The sequence below is a fragment of the Sitophilus oryzae genome, unplaced genomic scaffold (assembly GCF_002938485.1).
Source record: "Sitophilus oryzae breed Bouriz unplaced genomic scaffold, Soryzae_2.0 scaffold_684_pilon_pilon, whole genome shotgun sequence".
NCBI classification, from domain to species: Eukaryota; Metazoa; Arthropoda; class Insecta; order Coleoptera; family Curculionidae; genus Sitophilus; species Sitophilus oryzae.
This window is the reverse complement of record NW_022147289.1, coordinates 2,055,678-2,080,026: the sequence shown is the minus strand read 5'-3', so window position 1 is coordinate 2,080,026 and position 24,349 is coordinate 2,055,678. Positions and strand designations below refer to the sequence as shown.

General features: G+C 34.5%; 3 protein-coding genes across 5 annotated transcripts in view; 2 read left to right on the top strand and 1 right to left on the bottom strand.

Annotated features, from left to right (window-relative positions):
* Positions 1-1,888, bottom strand: part of LOC115888170 (probable protein phosphatase 2C T23F11.1) — a 38,014-nt gene extending 36,126 nt beyond the window's left edge. The window contains exon 1 of one of the 3 annotated variants that reach the window (XM_030907784.1): positions 1,795-1,888. Coding sequence is in view for 1 of the 3 variants with exons in the window: in XM_030907783.1 (XP_030763643.1) it covers positions 1,682-1,746 (65 nt within the window). In the remaining 2 variants the exon portion in view is untranslated. The other 2 variants (XM_030907783.1, XM_030907785.1) reach the window with 2 other exon arrangements.
* Positions 1,889-2,462: 574 nt separating this feature from the next.
* The window catches only part of LOC115888162 (echinoderm microtubule-associated protein-like 2), a 196,265-nt gene continuing 174,378 nt past the window's right edge, over positions 2,463-24,349 (top strand). The window contains exon 1 of the mRNA XM_030907766.1: positions 2,463-2,749. The gene's annotated coding sequence lies outside the window, so the exon portion shown is untranslated. The remainder of the gene's footprint in view (positions 2,750-24,349) is intronic.
* On the top strand, positions 15,764-21,764 carry LOC115888164. The gene is made up of 2 exons (XM_030907770.1): positions 15,764-16,424; positions 21,665-21,764. The coding sequence occupies exons 1-2, from the start codon at positions 15,874-15,876 to the stop codon at positions 21,690-21,692; spliced, it is 579 nt and encodes a 192-aa protein (XP_030763630.1). The 5' UTR covers positions 15,764-15,873; the 3' UTR covers positions 21,693-21,764.

The following is a 24,349-nucleotide window of genomic DNA, read 5'->3' as shown; positions in this document are numbered from 1 at the left end:
TTAATCTAAAATGTCAGTATTCCATGGGTATATTGATAAATGAGTTCTAAATTACAAGAAAATGTATTTTCCACGGAAACTTGAAGAGATAGGTAAAAAATGGTATAATACAATTTGATAGACAATTAAATTGTGCATCTGATTCTCATAAAATATACAAAGGGTTCCATTTAAATTAAACAAGTTATTGCCGTTTAAAGCTAGTAATTATTTAAAATAAATTTTTAGACACTCTGTATATGGTAGTATAATTTTTATTATTGCAACACAATAACTGATCAATAAATAAACTTCAGTAAATATTTAGTATTAAAAACTTTGATACCCTTGGAGAAATGAAGCCTTAAAAATTTTACTGCAATTTCACAACAAATTTACCTTTATTTTAATCGTAGAAACTAAAGAAGTAATAATATACAGGGTGTTCCATTTAAAAAAATACAACTTTGATATTTTTTATTTATTTGGGACAGTCTGTATCTTCTAAAAATATTTTTAAATTGTAGCTCTAATAGTGCTTCAACGAACCCAAAACTTACAATTTCTAAAAATCTAATCGTTTAGCTACAATACTCCGTGTCGTATGTGGTGAACAACCCTGTATAATGCAATAAAAGTGAATAATAAAATTAGATTAAATAAATAATTCATTAATTTATTTAATCAATAATTAATGAATGATTTATTTAATCAATAATAATTAATGAATTATTTATTTAATCTAATTTAATTATCTCATCAAGGAGATTGAAACTGACAAAATACCAAGCTACAATTTTTAAATCGGCATAAAACGGCTAACACAATTTTGATAACAAAATTTTTTTGAAAAAAAAAGTCAGTGGCGCACATTTTTCAGTGATAACCCATATGCACGTCCGTGGTGAATCTGTCGACACTTTTTTAGCATTACAATATGTAGCACTTATAGTAACTTTTACCCTCAAAATTTCATTCGAATCTCTAAAAGCACTTAAAAATTATAACAAATTGAAAATAAATAAAGACTTTAACACCCTGTAGTTACAAAACACAGCAGAATCGGACCTATGTTTATATCAAAAATAAATTTTATTTCTATGTGAGGAATCTACCCACGAAAAATGGCACGTTTTTGAAAAGGCCCTGTATAAAAACAACAACCACCAAGTTAATAGTATATTGTTTGGTAAGTGTGCACTAATCAGTAGTAGGTACTTTGAAACTGTACTTCGACACTTGGAAATTATCAGATAAATAACATAACACAAAGATTTTTGTAGTGTTTCTTGGTTAGTGAATAATATTAAAAAGATAACATATGTATATCTCTCCAATCCAAACAAATTTACTCACATGAACTAAAGCTTTCGAATGGTATTTTAGGAAAAGTTATTCTGTTATTTATATTATTAATCTCTTACAGAATAAATATTAAAAAAGGTTATAAATAGTTCCTAATGCATAATATTGCCGAAGTTTCCTGACAATTGCCACAGCAAAAGTATAATTATTCAGATATAGTAAATTGCTCATCCAACATTTTTTTGTTGAATTGTGATTCATAATTTGCCTAATTAAAACTGCTGCAATAGCCAGGTTTTACTAACAACACACAAATCGGGCTTACGTGCAAAATATAGCTGTCTCATATCTAAAAACTATAACAAATAAATAGTAAAAATCTTGAAAATACTCTTACTCCTCATCAATCAAAGTTAGGGTACTATATTTAACCAGCTCGCCTACATCATCGTCATCTGACATATTTACCTACGCAAAAGAAATGTATCCAGTTTTGTTTATTGCACTTACCAGCAACTTTTTGACAATAGTAAAACAATACACCAACTAATAATCAAAAAATCGTTTTCTTTACAAGCATTTACTTTTCCATCACAAAATCAGTTGACAGACAAAAGAAGAATGTGAGGTTAAAGGATTTAGCCAGTGTATTTCTGGTTGCCTGACCAATAACGAAGACCACCACAATAACTTAAATCAAAAATTTAAATAATTATTTTATTCCAGGATTATTTATTATGCGATAAATATAAATATCTACTGGGGGCACGAAAGTGATTATTATATTAGTATTAAAGCGTAATAATTATAAAGTTAATGGTTAATAGATAGGAAATAAAACAAGTTGATTTTAATATGTGCTTTGGAATTTATTTTATTATTCATTTATTTATTAAGAAAAACGTTTACAGAGTAAAATTATATATTTGAAAAAGTAATAGAAGGTGTAAATAATATATTCCCTTATCAGCTATAAATTAAAATAGCTATAGATCTGGATAATTTCAAATTTAAAACCTACCTATCTATTTATAAATACTAAAAACTATTTTGTGCAAAAAATATTGCAAAAAAAGGATAATTTAGCAAAAAATAAGCTTATATCTGTCCCTTTTCCTTGCTGAAGAAAATAAACCAACGAAAGAGCGAGAAGCATATCAGAATCAGGTAATGCGAGAAATGGTGGGAGTTAGTTCACCTGAGCAGCAGAATGAATAACAAAGTTTTTCAGTTTGGTTTTTGGATTGTTCGTGTATTCAACGTAACTTTGTGAAGTTAAATCTCCCTTTTTTGTTCTCTGTTTTGTGTTTTTGGTGTTCATTTATTAATTTCGAAAAAGTACGATACTGTGTGCCATTCGATATCGAATTTTTATGGATTTTTAGTGAACTTTTCAGTAAACTTTTGGATTGTTTGCTTAAATAGACGAACTTACATTGGATGTTTTTATAAATTTGTTTAACATGTAAGTAATGTGTTAATTTATTTATATTTATTTTTATCTTATATTTTTCCAGTTTTGATAAAAAAGTAAATTAATATCGAGATTTACAAAAACAAAACATTCCTTTTTTTGCGTTTTTCGCACATTCCAATGTAGTTTTTTATTTATTAAAACGAATATTTTAACAATCAATTCACAAATCATCGAAATTGAAAAATATTCTATAAATGGTTGTGATTTTTTAATGCGATAGCTGTTTAATACCCAGTTATAAATAACAGGTTTTAAATTTGTTGTTTACTTTTGAATTTAAACATCATATTGGGTATTTATAAACTTTAATACACAGGTCACATGCTCGAAATTATATAGTTTAAATTTTTATTTGATTACTATCGTCATTTATGCATCATAGTGTTTTTTTATTAGATAATAAGTAGATATATAATTAAATTATTAGTTTACATAATTGCTGATAAAATAAATTATGAATATTAATATCATGTTTTAAATCAATATCTTACTAAGTATAAAATTATACTATTATTTTTTTGTCCCTATACCTACTATACCATATTATTAAATAAAAACGACGTCAAGTGGGCGTATAAATATAATATTTTATTTGGAGCCGCTCAATTTGGTATGATCGAAAAATAAAACTGTCTAGTTGTTTTAGAAATAACCATGGGTGACAATACGCCATAATATAATTTTGCATATAAAATGTCGTCTTTCATCACACAATACAGGGTGTTTTATTTGAAATATTGGAGAAAAATGCAACATAATAAAGTTTTGACTCACCTAGTATATTGTATAAAATATATTATATTTTATACAGTATACAGGGTGAGTTTTTAAATAAGTGCAAATATTTTTAGTGGTAGTATATTTCGACACACGTCTGTGAGGTTTTTTCGAAAAAAAAATGGAATTTTTTGAAAAATATTTAATTTTTTTAAATTTTTAATTAAAAAACATATCTTCACAATATGTCAACATAGGTAGTAGATTAAATTAGCAAGAAAGAAAATCCAAAAAAGATCCAACGGTTCTCAAAATTTAAGCGAAAAATCAATTTTTTTGAATTTGTCCAAACCAAACCAAAGCAAAATATTTCCGTCATTTTGGACTTTGAAAAACGGTAAAGAGAAAATATATTTTTTTCTATTGAGATCGACCAGCCCTGAAGATATTTGCAATTATATAAGACTCACCCTGTATTTTTATGAAAAAGATTGGACTGAGAATCTCAAACAATCATAGAAACTTGATATAGAGTTTTTTCGAATCACCCTGTATGACCCTGTACTATTATCCTTGTTTATATATCTATTATTTAAACTTTTATAATTACTATATTATAGTTATTTAGGTATCAAAGGAATTGTAAAGGCGTTAATTACAGAGAACATTCCCATAGTACATAGAAAATTTTATTTCTCACTCTGAATTTAGTATACAGGGTGGTCCGAACTGTATTCCGGAAACTTCGGCAGCATATTCTGCAGATAAAAATAAGTAAAAAAGTTCCTATAAATGTATGTCCTCAAATGCTTAGTTTTGGAGATACAGGGGTGTAGAAGTTTCATTTTTATCTCGATTTTTTCCAAATAATTTCTGCAGTAACGTCAATATTGGGATGAAAATTGGTGTCTGGAAGTTTTTTGATATGAGAATTGGCCCATGCCCACTGACTTGAGTTCTACGCTAGAGGTGAGTAGTTCGTGAACGAACTAGTTCCAATGAACTATTCCGACCCCGGAATGAAAGGAACTAGTTCCTGGTTTCTCAAAGGAATAGTTCCTCAGGACCTATTCCGGGATCGAGACTGTGTCCGATATAGAATAATATGCGACGGCGACGGATCAGCTAGCGCGCGTAGCCCGATGGTAGGCAGGAGTGGGGAGTGCCAGACGTACGTTATCGGATCTGGACCTAGAGGAACTAAACCATAGAGAAATATAAAATAAAAGAGTTGTCATTTCCATAGTCAAAAGTAGGCAACACGTTTAACGAGGATCGATTGTAGCGCACCCTTGAGCCCTAACTGAACTAATCGAAATATGACAGACGTTATCGGTAAAATAGGTATCTGCATTGCCTACCACAAAAAAGGCGGGCTGTTTAAATGTAAATATAAAATTTTATGTATTTTTAAAAATATTACGAAATTAAAACTGCAAAAAATATAATGAAAGTTTATTTTTAAAAACGGAATATTTGAAAAGTATAAACTATTGTACACTTTTCAAATGCTTACAGTTAAATGCTAAATTAAATTTGATAATATAAAACATATATGCTGAATTAACTTCGAGGGGTAAACTCCTGATGAATTTCTGTACACTAATGCCAAAGTAATGCCAAATAATTTAGTACTAATACCAATAATGCAAATCTTGTACACCACCAAAATACACCAGCGGTTTACCCTTCGATTTACCTATAGTATTATAAAACGTATTTAACAACGCCACTAACAAAGCATATAAGATCGCAGGGTTTGCAATCTATGCTATTATAACAGATAAAGATTTAAATAAGACATCAAAAATTAATTCACCTTTAAGTTGAATTTATAAACTCAGCAGTCAGCAGTTGAAGTTCAGTTGAGGTAGCAAATGTTCAACACTATTAAATGAAGGCGCAAATTTATAGTCAGTTCGTTTTACGTTCACAGAGTTCAGAGATGGGCAATGTCTTTACATATCGAACTTGCTTTGCATGATACCCTTTCCTGGATCGTGTTCAAATCACATCATCGGCTGAACAAAATATTACATGATGATGGCAAAACACAGCACAAAATATAAAGTTCAAATCATAGAGAAATATAAGGTCTCTGGTTCCTCGGGAAATAAAACTTCGTCCATAATTTCGTACGCACAAACACAAAACAAACAAACAAAGTTTATGCTACACAAAATAATAACAAATTCCAAAATTCAAAACAAAATTGTAAACAATCGCAAAATACAAATAATTTGCTGTCATGTCACTTGTCATTCTTATAATGACACGTGACAGGTAGCAGGTGGCGACGCTTTGGAGCCCTAACTGAACTATGCAACATTATGGCCAAGTTAGACAACCTTTCAAACACTCTTTTATTTTAGTTACTTTATGAACTAAACTAAATAAAAGACAAGTTTACGTACGAACGGATCGGGCCAGCGCGATCGATGCTAGGCAGGAGCGGGGAGTGCCAGCCTTATGCCGTATGTAATCGGATCTAAACTGGAAAGGAACTAGAGAAACTATGTAACTAAATCGGAAAGAAACTAGAGGAACTAAATAAAAGACTAGTTTACGTATGGATCAGGCAGCGCGATTGATGCTAGGCAGGCGTGGGAAGTGCGAACCGTATGTTATCGGATCCGGACAGAGGAACTATTAAAAGACTAGTTCACGGGAATCTATTCAGTCGGCAGATCCGAGATATAATACAAGGCGACGACGATGGATTCGGCCTTGTCTATTGCCGCAGCCGGCGCGGCGTAATTACCACACAAATTTGTCGCGGATACTGTTTTTGATTTTTAGTTTGTTTTTTAAATATTTTATGGGAATGTTTCACTTTAGGTCCCTAAAATTAAGAAATATCTTATAAAACGAAGTAGATATTCTGAATTTTTAGACAAAAACAATCAGCTTGAAGTGAGGAAAAATGCAATTTTTCGTAAAATTTTTGTAATATTTGCTCCAATTGATTTGTGATATATTTTTTTAAATTCTGATATGAGTTTTTTTTTTAATTTTTTTTATCTGCTATAAAACTTACCTATATGTTTTTAACATACACAATTACACGTCTCGTTATATCTCCGTACATTATAAAAATTATACAGATCATACTGTGAATAGTTCTGACTGACAACGAAACGCATTAGCAAGCAAGGGGGATGTCAATGTTAGTCGGGAACCATTGTGAACTAAAGACCTAGTTCAAGGAACTATTCCTCTGGAGGAACTAGAACTAAGGAACTAGTTCCTCCCAAGGAACTAGAATTCCCACCTCTATTCTACGCACGGGTTGTAGCAGATGTTCAGAGGCGGATACAGGAATTTATTTTAGGGGGGGCCCAAAATGAAAAGCAATGTAGAATATGCTTTTTAGGGCGCCATTTTTAACCCAAAAGCCTAATATTTTACACAATTCACAGACTTCGTCCATACCTGTATAAAACTATGGAGTGAAAAAATATACATTTCCATGACTTTTTGCGTAAAAAATGTCTCTTGGTAAAAATCGCTACGAGCAACCGTTCTTAAGATATTTAGAATGAAAATAGTCAATACATGACATTATTGACAGAAAATAAACGCGTTGAGCAGATAATTACTTGACTGAAATGATAAATTAGGGAAATTTTAATTTTTTTAAATTAAAACTTTTCTGCAAAAAAATGATGATAAAACAGTTTCTGTTGAACTTTTGTCACAACAACTTTCAAATTTATGATCTCAGTCTAATAACTATTTAGTCAACATGTTTAATTTATGTCAATGATGACAGGTACATATTGATAACTTCGATTCCAAATATCTGGCGAACCATTACTCGTAGCGATTTTTACCAAGAGACCTTTTTTACGGAAAACATATCGTAAATGTACATTTTTTACCTTAGTAGTTTTATACAGGTACGGACGAAAAGTTATTACTCTTAAAACCAGTTAAAAATATGTAGGTGGCGCCCTCTACAAGTAGTAGTCATATTGGCATCAAAATCAAAGTTCTCAAGTCAAAAAACTCCCAGACACCAATTTTAATCCAAATATTGACGTTACTTCAGAAATTATTTGGAAAAAAGAAAATAAATATGAAATTTCTACACCCTGTATCCCCGAAATTAAGCATTTTAGGACATACAATTATACGAACTTTTTTACTGATTTTTATGTGCAGAATATGCTGCCGAAGTTTCCGGAATACAGTTCGGACCACCCTGTATATTAACTCAGTAAGATATAAAATCATATAAATCCTAACGTGAAATTTCTTCCTGGAAATACACCGTTTAACCAGAGATATATTTCTCGTTTATGCATGTGTGGTTATTTGCATAAGAATTTGAAAAATTCCGCAGTAACGGCAAAAGGCATGAGCATGACCCTCCGCAGGAACGCCAATCGTATAAGACGAAGCCCGTTGGGCAGTTTCAATACGCTGGACGTAACAAATTTATGAGCCTGACTGCCGGATGTGCATTCACTCAATTTGCCAAGCGTGCCCTTTTATGAAGACACCAGCCCAATTAGGACATCGGGTAAAAATTACTCTCAAGTTTAACATTAATTTCCTCTTGAACGCTCTGCTCTATTTCGATTAATTTTATAAAGAATCGTAGCTTGATTCCTCACCAAATAGATCTGACTTATTCCCATTTTTAAAAACTTCGTTCTTATATCATATACAGAGGTGTAAAGGATGTACCAAGAATTCTTTGTGTTTTGTGTTTTTGATACTCTGTGCTGGGCCGTCCTGAGGGGTGGAGCAGGGGAGCAGTTGCTCCTGGCGGCCAAATTTGAGGGCGGCTGTTTCGGTACAGTTGTACTGAATTCGGTACATTGGTACATTTTGACCAAATTCGGTACGTCAGTAGTACATTTTGGAAAAATGGTCATTTTCGGTACGAAATTTCCAACAGTATAAATGCAACTAGTAAACTGCTTCAGAATGAGAAACTCGACATCAGCGAGTCCACAAAAGCTCTAAAAGCTATCGACCACTATTTTGTCAAAATAACGACTGACGACCATTTTAGAGAAATATTAGTGGATGCTGCAGAGCTGGCAGAAGAGCTGGAAATTGAAGCAGTTTTTACTAATTACATTAGAGCTCGTCCCAGAAAAAAAACTAGACAGTTTTTGTATGAATCAGTGGATGAGCCAATTTTAGATCCACAGGAAATGTTTAAAATCGAATTTTTCTTTGTTGTCCTGGATACAATCCATGAGGCTCTCCAGGAAAGGTTTGACCTGTTAAAAGCTCACTCGGGCTATTTTTCGTTTTTATACGACTTCACAGTTCTCAGGAATATCAACCAAGAGGAACAAAGCATGGTATTGTTGCGAGCCGGTGTGGACTCGACCTAACCTCACAATATGGCCCGCCCTCGGATGACCTTAACATCGCATAGACACCGCAATGACTCATTCGTTCGAAAAGAATCGAGACCCACTAGAATGGACGCGTACATACGAGAACATTCGAAAACCTTCTCTATGCGCCTAACGATCTTTGGACTATTCTAGATTTCTTTTTACCTGTCGGTATAAAAGCCGGCGGCAGTGGCCTAGAGAGGGCAGTTATAAATATACAGTTGACGCGCTAAAATTCAAAATAAATTCTTAGTTATAAATCGTTTGTAAATAGTTCTATAAGTCTTTTATCGTTATTATTTTTGTTCATAGTGTTAAATAAATAGTGTTTAAATAAATTGTGACTTTCTATCCACACGGAACCGACGAAAAACGTAACAATTGGTGTCAGGTGTGGCGTGTGTGATAAGAAAAATAAAAAGACTAACAATGGCTCCGAAGAAATTGTTGAAAGACTTGAAAGTGTCCGAACTGAAATCCATATTGGAAGAGAGAGAGTGCGAGACAGATGGAAAGAAAAGTATTTTGCAAACCAGACTGAGAGACGTTTTGAGGGAGGAAGGCGAGGATCCGGACACATTTTGCTTTGAGTTCGAAGGTGACCTTGACTCGTGCCTACAAAAATTAGAAGATAAAATGACGGAAAACTCTCAAAAATTAGAAGACAGTTTGAATGACAAAATTACAGAAAATTCCCGAGAATTGCAAGACAATTTAAACGGCAATTTGAATAATTTAGAAGATAAAATCAGTGATAAAATGATGAAAAATTCCCAGGATTTAATTAATATTTTAGAAGATAAGATCGCAGAAAATTCTAAAGATATACAGGCCAGCTTTAATAATAAAATACAGGAATTAGAAGAAAAGATAATAGATACACAAGATAAAATAACAGAGATTGAGGAAGATGTAAATAGAAAAATCGAAATTTTAAAACAAGAAATAGAAAAGGCCAATTCACCAAAATGTCAAGAAACATCGGAGGCACCGAAACTAGTCGAAAATAAGTATATCTCAAAGTCAGTTATTAAGCCTCCACAGTTTGACGGAAAAACCGCTTGGGCCAATTATTTTTGCCAGTTTGAGGCCGCTGCGAGAGCGAACGGATGGACAATCGCTGAAAAGGCTACCGCTTTGACTGTCGCACTGCGAGGAGATGCGACTGATATCCTGCAGACATTGTCACATCGGAACAGGGAGATTATCAGCAATTGGTACGACATTTAGAAATGAGGTACGGCCAAGCTCATTTGGAACATGTCTATCATTCCCAGCTAAAAAATCGCATTCAAAAGTCAAATGAGTCTCTGCAGGAGTTTGAAGCCGACGTAGCCCGCCTCGTTCGCCTTGCGTACCCTGCTATGCCCGAAAATGTTATGGAGCGCTTAAAAGTACAGGCTTTTATTGATGGTTTATGTGACAACGAGACAAGGCAAACACTTCTTTTAGCTCATCCAACGCATTTGGGAGATGCCCTAGCACGTGCCCTGGAATTTGAGGCCGCGAAAGAATGCTCTAGGTCTCTAGGATTTGTACGGGCTGTTGAGGAGAGTTCCGACGATTCCAAAGTGGAAAGGATTGTGCGGAAAGTACTGGATCAGTATATGAGTAAGAAGGGGGGACCGATTCGCTGTTGGAATTGCGGACAGATGGGAAATCGTTGCAAAGAAGAGAAAGAAGTGAAAGTCTTAAGGACGACTGTGGTTGGTGATAGTTGGCAAACCGAAGATCTTGCAAATGACCAAATCAGTGATCCAGAGTTGGGCTTGGTGATTAACTGGAAAAACACAGGCCAAAGACCAACGTGGGAAGAAGTTTGCAGATATTCGCCGAACGTAAAGTCGTACTGGGCCCAGTGGAATTCCTTGGTAATAGATAACGGACTACTTCGCCGTGTGATCGAGAGACCGGAGGGACAAGAAGAGAGAAGGCAGGTCGTCATTCCAAAGAAGAGGGTCCCAGAAGTCTTGGAAGAAGTTCACAATGGAACCAGCGGAGACATCTTGGTGTTACCAAGACACTTGGCAAGCTGCGTGAACGGTTCTACTGGGTGAACTGCAAAGAAGATGTGAGGGCCTGGTGTAAGAAATGTGACATTTGCGCAGCCATTAATGGGCCACAAAAGCGTGGTAAAGCCCCTATGCGCCAGTACAATGTTGGTAGTCCCTTCGAACGAATAGCGATCGACGTGGCTGGTCCTTTCCCGGAGACGAACGATGGCAACAAATACATTGTGGTAGTAATGGATTACTTCAGCAAATGGGTCGAGGCCTACGCGTTGCCAAATCAAGAAGCGTCCACGATTGCTGATGCCCTTGTTAAAGAATGGATCTGCAGGTTTGGTGTTCCCATGGAGCTTCATTCAGATCAGGGAAGAAACTTTGAGTCCAATCTGTTCCAAGGCGTCTGTGAAGTCCTGAACATCCGCAAGACCAGGACGACTGCTCTACATCCACAATCCGATGGGATGGTTGAACGCATGAACAGAACTATCAACCGTTATCTGGCCAAAGTAGTCTCTGACCACCAAAGAGACTGGGACAAATTTCTTCACCTGTTCCTGTTGGCCTACCGTTCATCCGTCCAAGAATCTACAGGGCAAACTCCAGCCAGCATCGTTATGGGACGGGAAGTGCGCCTACCCTGTGATCTGAAATTTGGTTGCCGACCGGGAGAAGAAGTCGCCGGAGAAGATTATGTCCACACACTACGTCAAAGGATGGACGACATTCATCAGAGAGTCCGCCTAAATATTCAAAGTGCTAGTGACCGAATGAAGGAACACTACGACATTCAAGCTGAGCATGGAGGATACCAACCAGGGAAGTTGGTGTGGCTATATAACCCGCAGAGACGTCGTGGGTTATCTCCGAAGCTACAATCCTCGTGGGAAGGGCCATACGAAGTCATGGATAGAATTAATGACGTCGTATACCGTATCAGAAAATTGCCAAAAGGAAAACCGAGGGTAGTCCATTTCAACCGTTTGAGCCCCTACCAAGGCGAAATAGAAGATCGTGCTGGGACCGTGAGAACCTGCAGCTTTGATCCCCCTGATTCGGAGATGTCCTTTGACGATTTCATGGCCCGATACAACAGCAGTGAGAAGGCTCGCTATGGTGTAACCAAAGAAGATCAACGAGACCTCTTTTCCGTGCCTCCTGATTATTCGCTCGCTCATTGTGTGGCTCGAGATTTGCGGATGTCCAGAGGAATCGCTGCGACGTTCAATGAGAAGTTTGGGCGTGTCGGAGAACTACGCCGACAGGATCCAGAGGTTGGAAGCGTCTTGAGGCTAACCGACAATGCACATGGTCAAGCAAGGCACATCTTCTACCTGGTCACCAAGGAATGGTCCCCGAGTAAGCCGACTTATCTCAATCTATGGAAGACCCTGATTGAACTGAGAGAAGCCCTGCTAAACAACAACATTGCACGATTAGCCATTCCGAAGCTGGCGTGTGGACTCGATGGTTTGAGTTGGCGTACAATCCGGAACATGATTGAAGTCTTGTTCAGATTTACGGGAATCGAGATCCTCGTTTGCTGCTACAACCCAAAGCTGAGATCGGGAGAGAAAACTGTAGACTGCTATTTCTACCAGACTTCGCAATGTACCAGGGGCCAGCTTTGCAAATACCTTCATTCACCGTATACATCTCGGGACGAGCATGTGCCTAAGAAGGGGGCAGTGTTGCGAGCCGGTGTGGACTCGACCTAACCTCACACATATGGCCCGCCCTCGGATGACCTTAACATCGCATAGACACCGCAATGACTCATTCGTTCGAAAAGAATCGAGACCCACTAGAATGGACGCGTACATACGAGAACATTCGAAAACCTTCTATATGCGCCTAACGATCTTTGGACTATTCTAGATTTCTTTTACCTGTCGGTATAAAAGCCGGCGGCAGTGGCCTAGAGAGGGCAGTTATAAATATACAGTTGACGCGCTAAAATTCAAAATAAATTCTTAGTTATAAATCGTTTGTAAATAGTTCTATAAGTCTTTTATCGTTATTATTTTTGTTCATTAGTGTTAAATAAATAGTGTTTAAATAAATTGTGACTTTCTATCCACACGGAACCGACGAAAAACGTAACAGTATGGATCTTCATCTCTATTTAACGGACGGAGACAAACATTATATTAATGGCCTAGAGCTTCGGGACGAGATTTTAGCTCTAATTGTTCTAATACCACCAGATAATGCTGAAAACTTCAGTTGTCCAAAACAAACACTAAAATATTTAAAAATTTACGATCTGATTGAAAACTTTCTAAATATTTACTAACGCTGCTGGTTTCAGCGGCAACCGGAGAGAGCAGTTTTTCTAAACTCAAAATAATTGAGAATTACCTAAGATCGAGTATGACACAAGAATGATTAAGCGGACTATCTTTATTATCTATTGCGCACGAAATAGTGAACAGTCTAACATCGACGATTTTATTTCAGAGTGCCGAAAAAAGTTTTAGTGTTGTCCATGTTAGGAATTTTGTTTCTCAGGATTATGTCTATGTATTTATTACGAATTTTGTTTTGTTAATAATTTATAATAATTTATATTACCTAGTTTTAGGTGTTAGGTTGGCTAATGTACCTTATAATGTTTTTTTTTTATTCTTGTTAGGTACAATGTGATGCTCCTTTTAAATACAAAATTTAAAGGCTAATTCTGAAAATCTTGCAATAGGTATTTATTTCCTTTTTTTCGGAAAGAAAAAAAAACTACTGAGTAAAAACTATATATTTCCGTGACTTTTTACGTAAAAAATATCTCTTGGTAAAAATCGCTACGATCAACCGTTTTCAAGATATTTAGAATGGAGATAGTCAATACATGTCATTATTGACAAATAATAACAAACAAGTAGATAGTTATTTGACTGAAATAATAAATTTGTGGGAAATTTTTAATTTTTTTTTAATTTAATCACAAATTTTTCTGTGAAAAAAAAAATGATAAAACAGTTTCTGTTGAACTTTTGGCACAAAAACATTTCAAATTTATGATTTCAGTCTAATAACTATTTAGTCAACATGTTTAATTTATGTCAGTGATGATAGGTGTTGATAATTTCTATTCCAAATATCTCGAGAACCATTACTCGGTAGTGATTTTAACCAAGAAACCTTTTTTACGTAAAAAAGGTCGTAAATGTATAATTTTTTACTCAGTAGTTTTATACAGGTAAGGACAAAAAGTTATTACTCTTCAAAACAGTTAAAACACATATGGGTGGCGCCCACTACAAATAGGAGTCATATTGACATCAAATCAAATTTCTCATGTTAAAAAAATTCCCAGACACCAATTTTTATCCAAATACTGACTTTTTAAATTATTTGAAAAAAAAACGAAATAAAAATGAAACTCCTACACCCAGTATCTCTGAAACTAAACATTTTAGGCCATACATTTATACGAACATTTTTACTTAGTTTTATCTGGAGAATACGCTGGCCGAAGTTTCCGGAATACAGTTCGGACTACCCTGTATATGTATTTTGCCTTTAAGAAATTCAATATTTTGCCTTAAGTAGGATTTAAAATAGTATTAATAATATCCCGACACAAGAATGAAAAAAATAGTCTACAATAATTCTGTTCCACTCCACTGTACTACAACAAAACAAATAATCTGCTCAAATTTAATATGCTAATTTTTCGTTTAAGAAACGTAACTTCCTGGGAATAAGCTTTATTAAAAATGAAAAAGAAAGTTGAGGTTGTTACGGGCTAGTCAATTGCGCATTGTTAAAAGCGGTTTTTATGTAATAATCAAATTGGTTGATCATCAAATAGCATATAATAAGTGGAACAGATCGGAGAAACATTTTGATTATGATTTTAGTACGTAACTTTTATGAATAGCTTCAATTTCTTTTATAATTTTAGTATTAGATTGTAGATTGTATGGGAGGGGAGAAGGTAATCACCACTAAGGTCCGACCGAGATCTCCTACGGATAATACTTTCCGATATACAGCCGAGAGCTATTCTTAGTGGGCCACCCTGTACATTGCCATTTCGTTGAGAAATTCGAAAAGATACAAGCGCTTAGTCCTAATTACGAGCCGCGGCGGTACCAAAAGAATGCGCGTACGACTTTGTGCAGGTTCCGCGGTGGGTGGAATCGTGAGATAGCGCAAAACCTCAGAGATATAAGTATAGATAGAGGCGGAGTATAGGAAATACTAAAAAATAGTGATATAAAAACGTTATAACTAAACGGTTGTAGATAAATAAATGTATAGTTTCTTTTTTGCGACGTCCGGATTTTGTCCGGACTTTCCAAAAGCCTTTATAGAAACCCTCTTTTTGTATTAAAATTTTTGGTTCAGTTGATTATAGATATAAACTACAATAAATTAAGGATGAGCATGAGGTAGTCAGCTAGGGTGGGGCAACTGCGTATAAACATATATGTAATATTTTGACGGTCAATGATTCATCTGATCGAAACGTTGTGTAAATTTCAACATTAAAGAACATGCCGAGTTGAAGAAGATACACTAATTTCTTTCGTCGACAAGTATTTGAGGACCCTCTAGTTTTACTTAATTTTCTGAGCTCGAACCCATTCGAAGGAAAGCGTATAGTACTAATGAAATTTATAGGTTTGTTCTGTTTATGCGACCGTTCTCATGATTGTTTGTGTAGGAAAGTAACGATGCCTCGGTTCTGATAGCTGAGGAGGAGCACGAACAGGTTGATGAGTTTTTGCGAACAATGGCTAACAGGAATCTTTGTTTTAAGTAGTTAAATGAGGGGCAATAAACTAATATATGCATGAAGTGCTGAAGTATACTCTGTCCAACGAGAAAATCCTTGACAGTGATAGATGTGTCCGGCATTTTAATTCTTAAGTCGTTTTTTTTTTGTCAAACGTCATAAAGGTATTATTTTTTGTGATTTTTGTGAAGTGATTGACAATAAAAAAAGGTCATTTTAACGCCGAGGCATAAAAGTAAATCACTTTTACACTTTTTATGAGCTCCAGGCTATGGGTTTAGAAGAACTATGGATTTTATTTGGGTCGGGAAAGAATCGACATTACATTGCAGCTTACAAAACGCTATCCAACTAAGAAGAGAAAGGTGTATGGGCCTCCGAGGCTTTCATGCCTTTGCCGGTTGTGACAGTGTCTCCTTCTTTACTGGAAAAGGAAAAAAAGATGGAAAACATGGATGTCATGTGAGTCAGCAACAGATGCATTTACTTTTATGTCTTTTCCGAATGACCACATTCCAAGTCACATTCAAGCACTTCTTGAAGACTTTACATCAAAGATGTACCTATGCTGCAACTACAGGAATCTCCAAAGTTGATCAGCTTCGAAAGCACCTGTTCTGCACTGAAAGTAAGCCGCGACGCTTAATTCCTCCTAGCTCCGCAGCACTTTTTCAACATTGCCTTCGTGCTGCATATCAAGCTGGCCCATTTGGGGCAGATCATTGGATATGTTACAGTGTGACCCACCGACTCCAAATTCTTGGGGTTGAAGGCAGCACAATAAAGCCACTTTGGTCAACACTTTCATGTATATGGACAGCTTACAGAGAGCTAGAAAGGTGCGAATGTAAATCAGGCGCTTCACAACGTTGCTCATGCCGTGCCGGCGCACAGTGCTTCGTCCCATGGACAAAAATCAAAAAATAAGTTAAAATTTACTAATATCTGAATATATAATTTTATACTTATAGCAATGTTCAACCATCCTGTATATTATTTTTCATAAACAGCGTTTTTGTTAGCAAATATTTTCACTAAAAATAAATTTTGAGATCATTATCTCATCAGTGAAAAGAATAACATTCATAGTAGTTCTGTATATTATGGAGTTAAACGGGTATGTACTTAATTGAAAGCAACTATGGATATTGTTAAACAAGGTATGTACTTTAAATTTATTTCTAAACAAGTTCGTGATTGTTTAGTTTTTATTTATTTTTAAGATTATTCTTAAATGGGTATAAAAATTTTACGTTTTCAAACTTCAAAAGGCATTTAAAAAAACATATCAAAACATATCGTATTTATTGCATATTTTTGTTGCCATATTCATACACTTTTTAATTTTGTATAGTTCACCTGCGTCTGCTTGCGACGAACTTTATTTTATAATACTTTTCAGATGGAGTAAAATTGATAAGCAATGCCGATCTGGCTAATACTTGGCTTGATCATAAGGACAAGAACTCAAAATTATTTGTATTTCAAAAAATATGTTCTTATTAGATATTGATGAACCTTCCAGTCAAATGAGACACCACTTGTGCCTGAAAAAGTCCACTATGTTGGAGCGAAACGTCGCATAAAAAAAGTGTCCATCTTTCAATTTATTATAAAATCTCATACCCAAGAAAAGGAAAAAATAATATATGGATATGGTCTATTAAAGAGGTAACTATTAACATCCGAACCCCTCATACCGACAAAATGTACAGTAACAACGCGAAAAAGTAACATATTAGAAAATGATGTACAGAAATATCTTATATGTGAGGATACTTCATCTACCTGTGATTTGGAGGGCGGAGGAAATTTCGACACTAAGCAGGTAGCGACTAAAATTTAATGGCAATTTTCGACACCAGCCCCAAGTTCCGTTTTTATCTGACAGGTATATTCGACACCAAATAAATGCGCGGGCGAACTTTCGACACCAAATTGTGTTTGTACCTGGGGTAATCGAGGGGTCAAATTTTATTATAGGAAATTTCGACACCGCGCCCTAAAGCAGGTAGGTAGGTAATTAATTGGGTTTCCCCAATATTTATTGTCACTTCTGTACTTGTGACTAAATTTACGAAAATTATTCAGTTGCAGTTTATTGTTTGACGTTGACTAGTGCACTTATAGATATTTTAAACATGAGTTTGATAAAAAGTTCCCGTGGTCGAGATTTATTTTGGTGGAGAATCATTCGTTCTCAAAACAGAAAGTGTTAAAAAGCGGCGAGATATTTTGGCGCTGCATTCAAAGAAAGAAACACTAAGTGTTCCGCAAAAGTGTTTACAATAGGCTGTAATGACCTCACCATCACAAGACGTGATTTGGTACATAATCATGAAGCCGATCCGAAAAGCTTCAAGTAAAGATGGTTACCAATGCATGTAAAGAAAAGCCGAAGAGGATATATCAGAAAAGCCTGCAAAATTACAAGAACTGCTGTCGCGATTGATGCCAATTTGCTAACGGTTCCTGACATAGCTTGCATAAGAAAAACATTTACAACTGTCGTCGTACAACTGTTACCAGGTCCGTTACCTAGAAGCATATCAGAAGTTCATAACGCGGTTAGTAATTATTCTCCGCTAAAACCTGTCGCAATGAGAAGTTTTTTTTTAAATCATCCTGAATTTAATGTAATTGTATTTTCATGCGAGACAAATATTCGTTTGTTGTGTAAACTACAAACTTTGTATATGGATGGTACATTTTCATTACAGTACCAAATTTTTTCTCAATTATTTACAATACATGGCTTTGAAAATGGACATTTGTACCTTTAGCATACTGTTTGTTAAAGGACAAATTGTCAATGACATACAAACATTTATTTTCTTTATTAAAGTCAAAGATTTTTTTGAAACATTTGAGTTATCATTAGAGCCAACTGAAATATTTGTGGACTTTGAAAAAAGCAATTCACTGTGCTTTATTGTCTATTGGCCAAATGTAAAATTAGTGGATGCCGTTTTCACTTACATCAAGAACTGGTTTAAAAATTCAATCTTTGGGTTTGGTACAAGAATATAAGGATACAAATTCAGAAATTGGAAAATAGGTTAAGACATACGTTTGGTTTAACTTATTTAAATCCAGTAGATGTTGAAGATTGCTTTGTTTATGATCTTATGTCATATAAATAAACCTAAAACGCGTCACTTGATTTATATGCAGACTATTTACTGGAAAATACATAATCGATAGCGCTCTATTTCCACCGCATGGTATATAGTCTAATAAGAATCCGTACTATTGCGAGGGACTACGAATGCCTGTGAATCCTTTCATTCAAGATTTAATACCAATTTTTATTCAACGCATCCTTCTATTTTTATTTTTATTGAAAAGTTAAAAACATTTCAAGTAGAGACTTTAATGTCAAAATAAATAGTTAAAAAAGAATACCAGCAAAAGTCAAAAGATAATACCGTTAATCTTAAATGTATTTATGGAGAAAATGGTGGATAAACTGATCCCAACAAATATGTAGGTTAGATTTTATATAAAGCTATGTCTTATGTAATTCCTATAATACCAAATAAATTGTATTGTATTCAGATATTATTAATGAAGTATTATATTCAGATATTATTAATTTACATAATATAAAATAAACATTATTTTTATTAAAATAAATATATAAATTAATTATGATATTTTATTTATTTCGCAGCTATATTTATTTGGTGTCGAATATACCTCTTGATAAAAACGGAACTTGGGGCTGGTGTCGAAAATTTTTTAAACCAGTCGCTACCTGCTTAGTGTCGAAACGGCCCCAATAAATATAGCTGCGAAATAGAAATAAAATATCATAATTGCTTTTTTTATTTTAATAAAAATAATGTACATGATATATTTTTAAAATTAATAATATCTGAATGACAATAACAGGTAGAAATAATATCTGAATGTCAATACAATTTATTTGGTATTATACAGAATGGTAAGACATAGCTTTATAAAATCTAACCTACATATTTGTTGCATTTTCTCCATAAATACCAATTTAGCCTTAACGGTATTATCTTTGACTTTTTGCTGGTATTTTAAACTATTTATTTTGACATAAGTCTCTACTTGAAATTCTTTTTAACTTTTCAATAAAAATAAAAATAGAAGGATGCGTTGAATAAAAAGAAGTATTAAATCTTGAATGAAAGGATTCACAGGCATTCGTAGTCCCTCGCAATAGACGGATTCTGATTAGACCATATGTGCGGTGGAAATAGAGCGCTATCGATTATGTAATTTTCCAGTAAATAGTCTGTATATAAATCAAGTGACGCATTTTTATTTATATGACATAAGATCATAAACAAAGCAATCTTCAACATCTACTGGATTTAAATAAGTTAAACCAAACGTATGTCTTAACCATTTTCCAATTTCTGAATTTGTATCCTTATATTCTTGTACCAAACCCAAAGATTGAATTTTTAAACCAGTTCTGATGTAAGTGAAACGGCATCCACTAATTTTACATTTCAATACATAGACAATAAAGCACAGTGAATTGCTTTTCAAAGTCCACAAATATTTCAGTTATTCTAAATAATGATAACTCAAATGTTTCAAAAATCTTTGACTTTAATAAAGAAAATAAATGTTTGTATGTCATTGACAATTTGTCCTTTAACAAACAGTATGCTAAAGGTACATAATGTCCATTTTCAAAGCCATGTATTGTAAATAATTGAGAAAAAATTTGGTACTGTATGAAAATGTACCATCCATATACAAAGTTTGTAGTTTACACAACAAACGAATATTTGTCTCGCATGAAAATACAATTACATTAAATTCAGGATGATTTAAAAACAAAAACTTTCATTGCGACAGGTTTTAGGAGAATAATTACTAACCGCGTTATGAACTTCTGATATGCTTCTAGGTAACGGACCTGGTAACAGTTTACGACGACAGTTGTAAATGTTTTTCTTATGCAAGCTATGATCACACTCAGTAACAGCAGTTCTTGTAATTTTGGCAGACTTCTCTGATATATCCCTCTTCGGCTTTTTCTTTACATGCATTGGTAACCATCTTTACTTGAAGCTTTTCTGGATCGGCTTCATGATTATGTACCAAATCACGTCTTGTGATGGTGAGGTCATTACAGCTCATTGTAAACACTTTGCAGGAACACTTAGTGTTTCTTTGAATGCAGCGCCAAAATATCTCGCCGCTTTTTAACACTTTCTGTTTTGAGAACGAATGATTCTCCACCACTAATAAATCTCGACCACGGGAACTTTTATCAAACTCATGTTTAAAATATCTATAAGTGCACTAGTCAACGTCAAACAATAAACTGCAACTGAATAATTTTCGTGTAAATTTAGTCACAAGTACAGAAGTGACAATAAATATTGGGGAAACCCAATTAATTACCTACCTACCTGCTTTAGGGCGCGGTGTCGAAATTTCCTATAATAAAATTTGACCCCTCGATTACCCCAGGTACAAACACAATTTGGTGTCGAAAGTTCGCCCGCGCGATTTGGATACTATAAATTTGGAAGATTCTGTCAGCAGTGATTCTCCTGAATCAGAGTAGTTACGATCTATGCATTTTGTTGTCCGAAAGTAAATTTATAGTATCTTAAGTTTTTTTTTTAATTAAATATAACATTAATGTTTCTTTTTCATTAAAGAAAAACATTTTTATCTTATATTAGGCTTATATTGTAGGAATCATGTTCTAATGTTATTTCAATTCTTTTTTATCACAGGAATTTATTTAATATTTACACCGTTTTTCATACTATAACTTATTATTTGCTTGGATGGAACACAGCTCCAACATTATTATTATTTATAAGATTTTTTTTTCATAAACGTGGGACTAAGAACATCATCATTTAGTACAATGAGAGTACTCATCATTTGTGTCAAATAAACCTAGTTTGAATAAATTGCTTACAATAAAAGAGAAGTTTTGGATTTTTGTCCTCCTAACTCCCTGTAGAGCCATATGTTCGAAGCACTGTGCGGCGCCGGCGCGTAGGATTGACTTGCACATTACAGTGCAAGTGTAAGGATACTTGTATAAATAAGTATAATTTATTCTTTTTAGTGCATATGAAGAAAATTTACTGGAATAAGCTCATGGGAAGCGAAATTTCTATATTGGCCCAAGTAGCATCTATCTGACTTCGAACTAAATCTGACCTGAAGCGACGTCAGACTTTGTGCAAATTTAGGTCGGGTGCTGGTGATACGACTGGTGACGTCGCTTTCCTATTAAAAGTGACGTCGTTAGATCCGAGTCGGTAAATCCAACGATCTATCGACGTACAAAATAACAACGTACCATTTTTATTAATTTCCCAACGTCGTTCCAACGTTGACTTGCACGACGTACCTATACGTGAACTAGCCCGACGTCTACCCGTTGTCCGAATAGGATACGTCTCACTGATAATCCCTAAAGTAAAGTCCAATTATATTTTGTTGTATTTTATGTTCATATTTTTAACCTAATTTACGTATCTCTATTTACGTCCGTAAATACAACCCATTAAGTAGCATATGCGGCCTAATAAACATCATGAACATAAACTAATAAAAAGTTTTTGTAAAAAACTTTTTTTTTTATTATACCTAAAAAAACACTAAAAAGACATTTAGACATTCATCTACATTTTACAGAAAGAGGTCGAGGCTTTTGCAAAATAATAATAGTAGTAGTGAGGTCTTCCCTCCGCCCACGAATGCTTTTTATCCGGAAGAGATGCTGCATTACACTGGTGCAGCTTAATTTCATTTTTTAGCTTAGGAAACCAGCAGACCCCATCCTCCTCCCACATGTGAGGTACTGGTTCCAATTCTTTTAAATTTTGTATATACTATCTTAAAAAAGTGGCTGCCCATTGTTTTATAGAGAAAACAAAAACTAAAATATATAGTTGCACAAATCCACAAATCACTGATACGCAAAGTGAGGTTACGTGGCGTACGTTGGAATTATATACGTCATAATACGATTGCCGGTCGTCCGGTTTGATGACTTCGGTCGTGTGAGACGACTAATGTTGGAGACCCGGTCGGAATTGGTATATTGGTAGTTCATATTAAGTCAGACACAGAAATCCGCCATTCTTAACAGGTATCCGATTGTCAGCCATTTTAAAATCGTTTTTTGTTTTTAAAATTTATATTCACATTCCGATTTCTAGTAGAATAATATTGATAAGGTTGAGTTTGGGGGGAACCACAGTACAGTTTATTGATTAAACCAGCTAGAAAATAAAAAACATATTTTGCGAGTTACTTTTTTATAGATATTTTTATTTCATAAATCTACCTACTTTTGAAGGCGCTCGTTGTTTTCCGGAGTATTTTAATCAGATATATCAAAAAAGTGACTTCCGTTGACAAAACTGATGTCTGGATTAATGATTCAAAATTATTATAATATGAAATTAGATAGGCACTTATAGGTCTATTCGAGGAGTGATTATGAATCCATTTGTAATTAGGTAGTTTGGTAAGGTTTTTATGTATTCTTGGTAGCGAATATGAAACCAAACGTAACGTAAGTGCTTAGCGACGAATTTTAAGTGACTAAAATCCAACGTAATATGACGTTGGTAATTGGTAGAATTACATTTCCTATTAGGTCAGATACCGACGTCGAGGCTACCCGAATCTGTATTCCCCATTTAGGTGCAAATAAGGGTCGTCAGGCGGTCGAACCGACGTTGGTACCCGACGTCGGGTTTATTGAACGCGACGTATACCCGACGTTAGATAACGTCCAAATGCTACTTGGGGGACGTATACGTATACGCTTTTAACCACACGGTATACAAATTTATCATATAAATTAGCATCGCACTCAAAAAAGAGTTGTTTTAATGAATTGCTCGCCAGAAAAATTGTCGAAATCGACATATATTATGCTAAAATCTGTTAATAACTAACAATTACAAATTGTTAATCGGCCATTTTGAAAATAAGGTGCCATTTTGAATCAAACTCAAATAATGGCCTTGCCCTCCGGGTCAAAAATCTTAGAATCACCTAAAATACGTGTGTACCAAATTTCATGCTTTTAGACCAATTTGCCGAATGATTGGATTAACCGCGGCAACTAATAGTTACAGTGACATGTTAATTCGAAATTAAGCCAAGCTCACGCTTTTTTTTCGAAGCAATAATATAATAATATTATTTTTAGGGATATCCCGATTTTAATGTTTGTAGAAAAAATGTTGTTTGCAACTCGTGCGCGAACTACTTTGGTGATCTCGATTAATTTTTCAACTCGACTACGCCTCGTTAAAAAATTCAAGTATCGATCACCAAAGTAGCACTTCGCGCACTAGATACAAAAATAACTATTTTTATATTGTCAATTGCGTTTGCAAAAATTAATTATGACGTTTTAAAAAAAAATTGTGGTGAATGAAAAAATAGCATATTCTATTCGGAGTAAAAATGTACTTTCTGTGCCTTGCCTGTAACGTGCAGCCTCACTCCAAAATTTTTCATTTTTACTCCTAATAAATCAGTGTTTTATTTTTTTGAAACGTCACAAAAATATTAATTTTTGTGATGACTGTACACAGGTGTGATGACAGATAGTATGTGATGACAGTAATTGGACACAATTAAGGGATGCGATTCTTAAAACCAGCGAAGCAGTACTGGGAAAGTCGAACAAAAGGAAACAACCAGACTGGTTTGCAATTATGAAAAAGTTCGGAGTACCCAACAAATTTCTTACAGTGTGTAAAAGCTTCCATAACAACAACCA

What these genes read in the sequence shown, in the direction of transcription:
- LOC115888164 (XM_030907770.1), top strand. Translation starts at nt 15,874, where the DNA reads ATGGATTTTATTTGGGTCGGGAAAGAATCGACATTACATTGCAGCTTA. An exon ending in GCTTACAGAGAGCTAGAAAG is followed by an intron (nt 16,425 to 21,664) that starts GTGCGAATGTAA and finishes TATTCTTTTTAG; the next exon opens with TGCATATGAAGAAAATTTAC.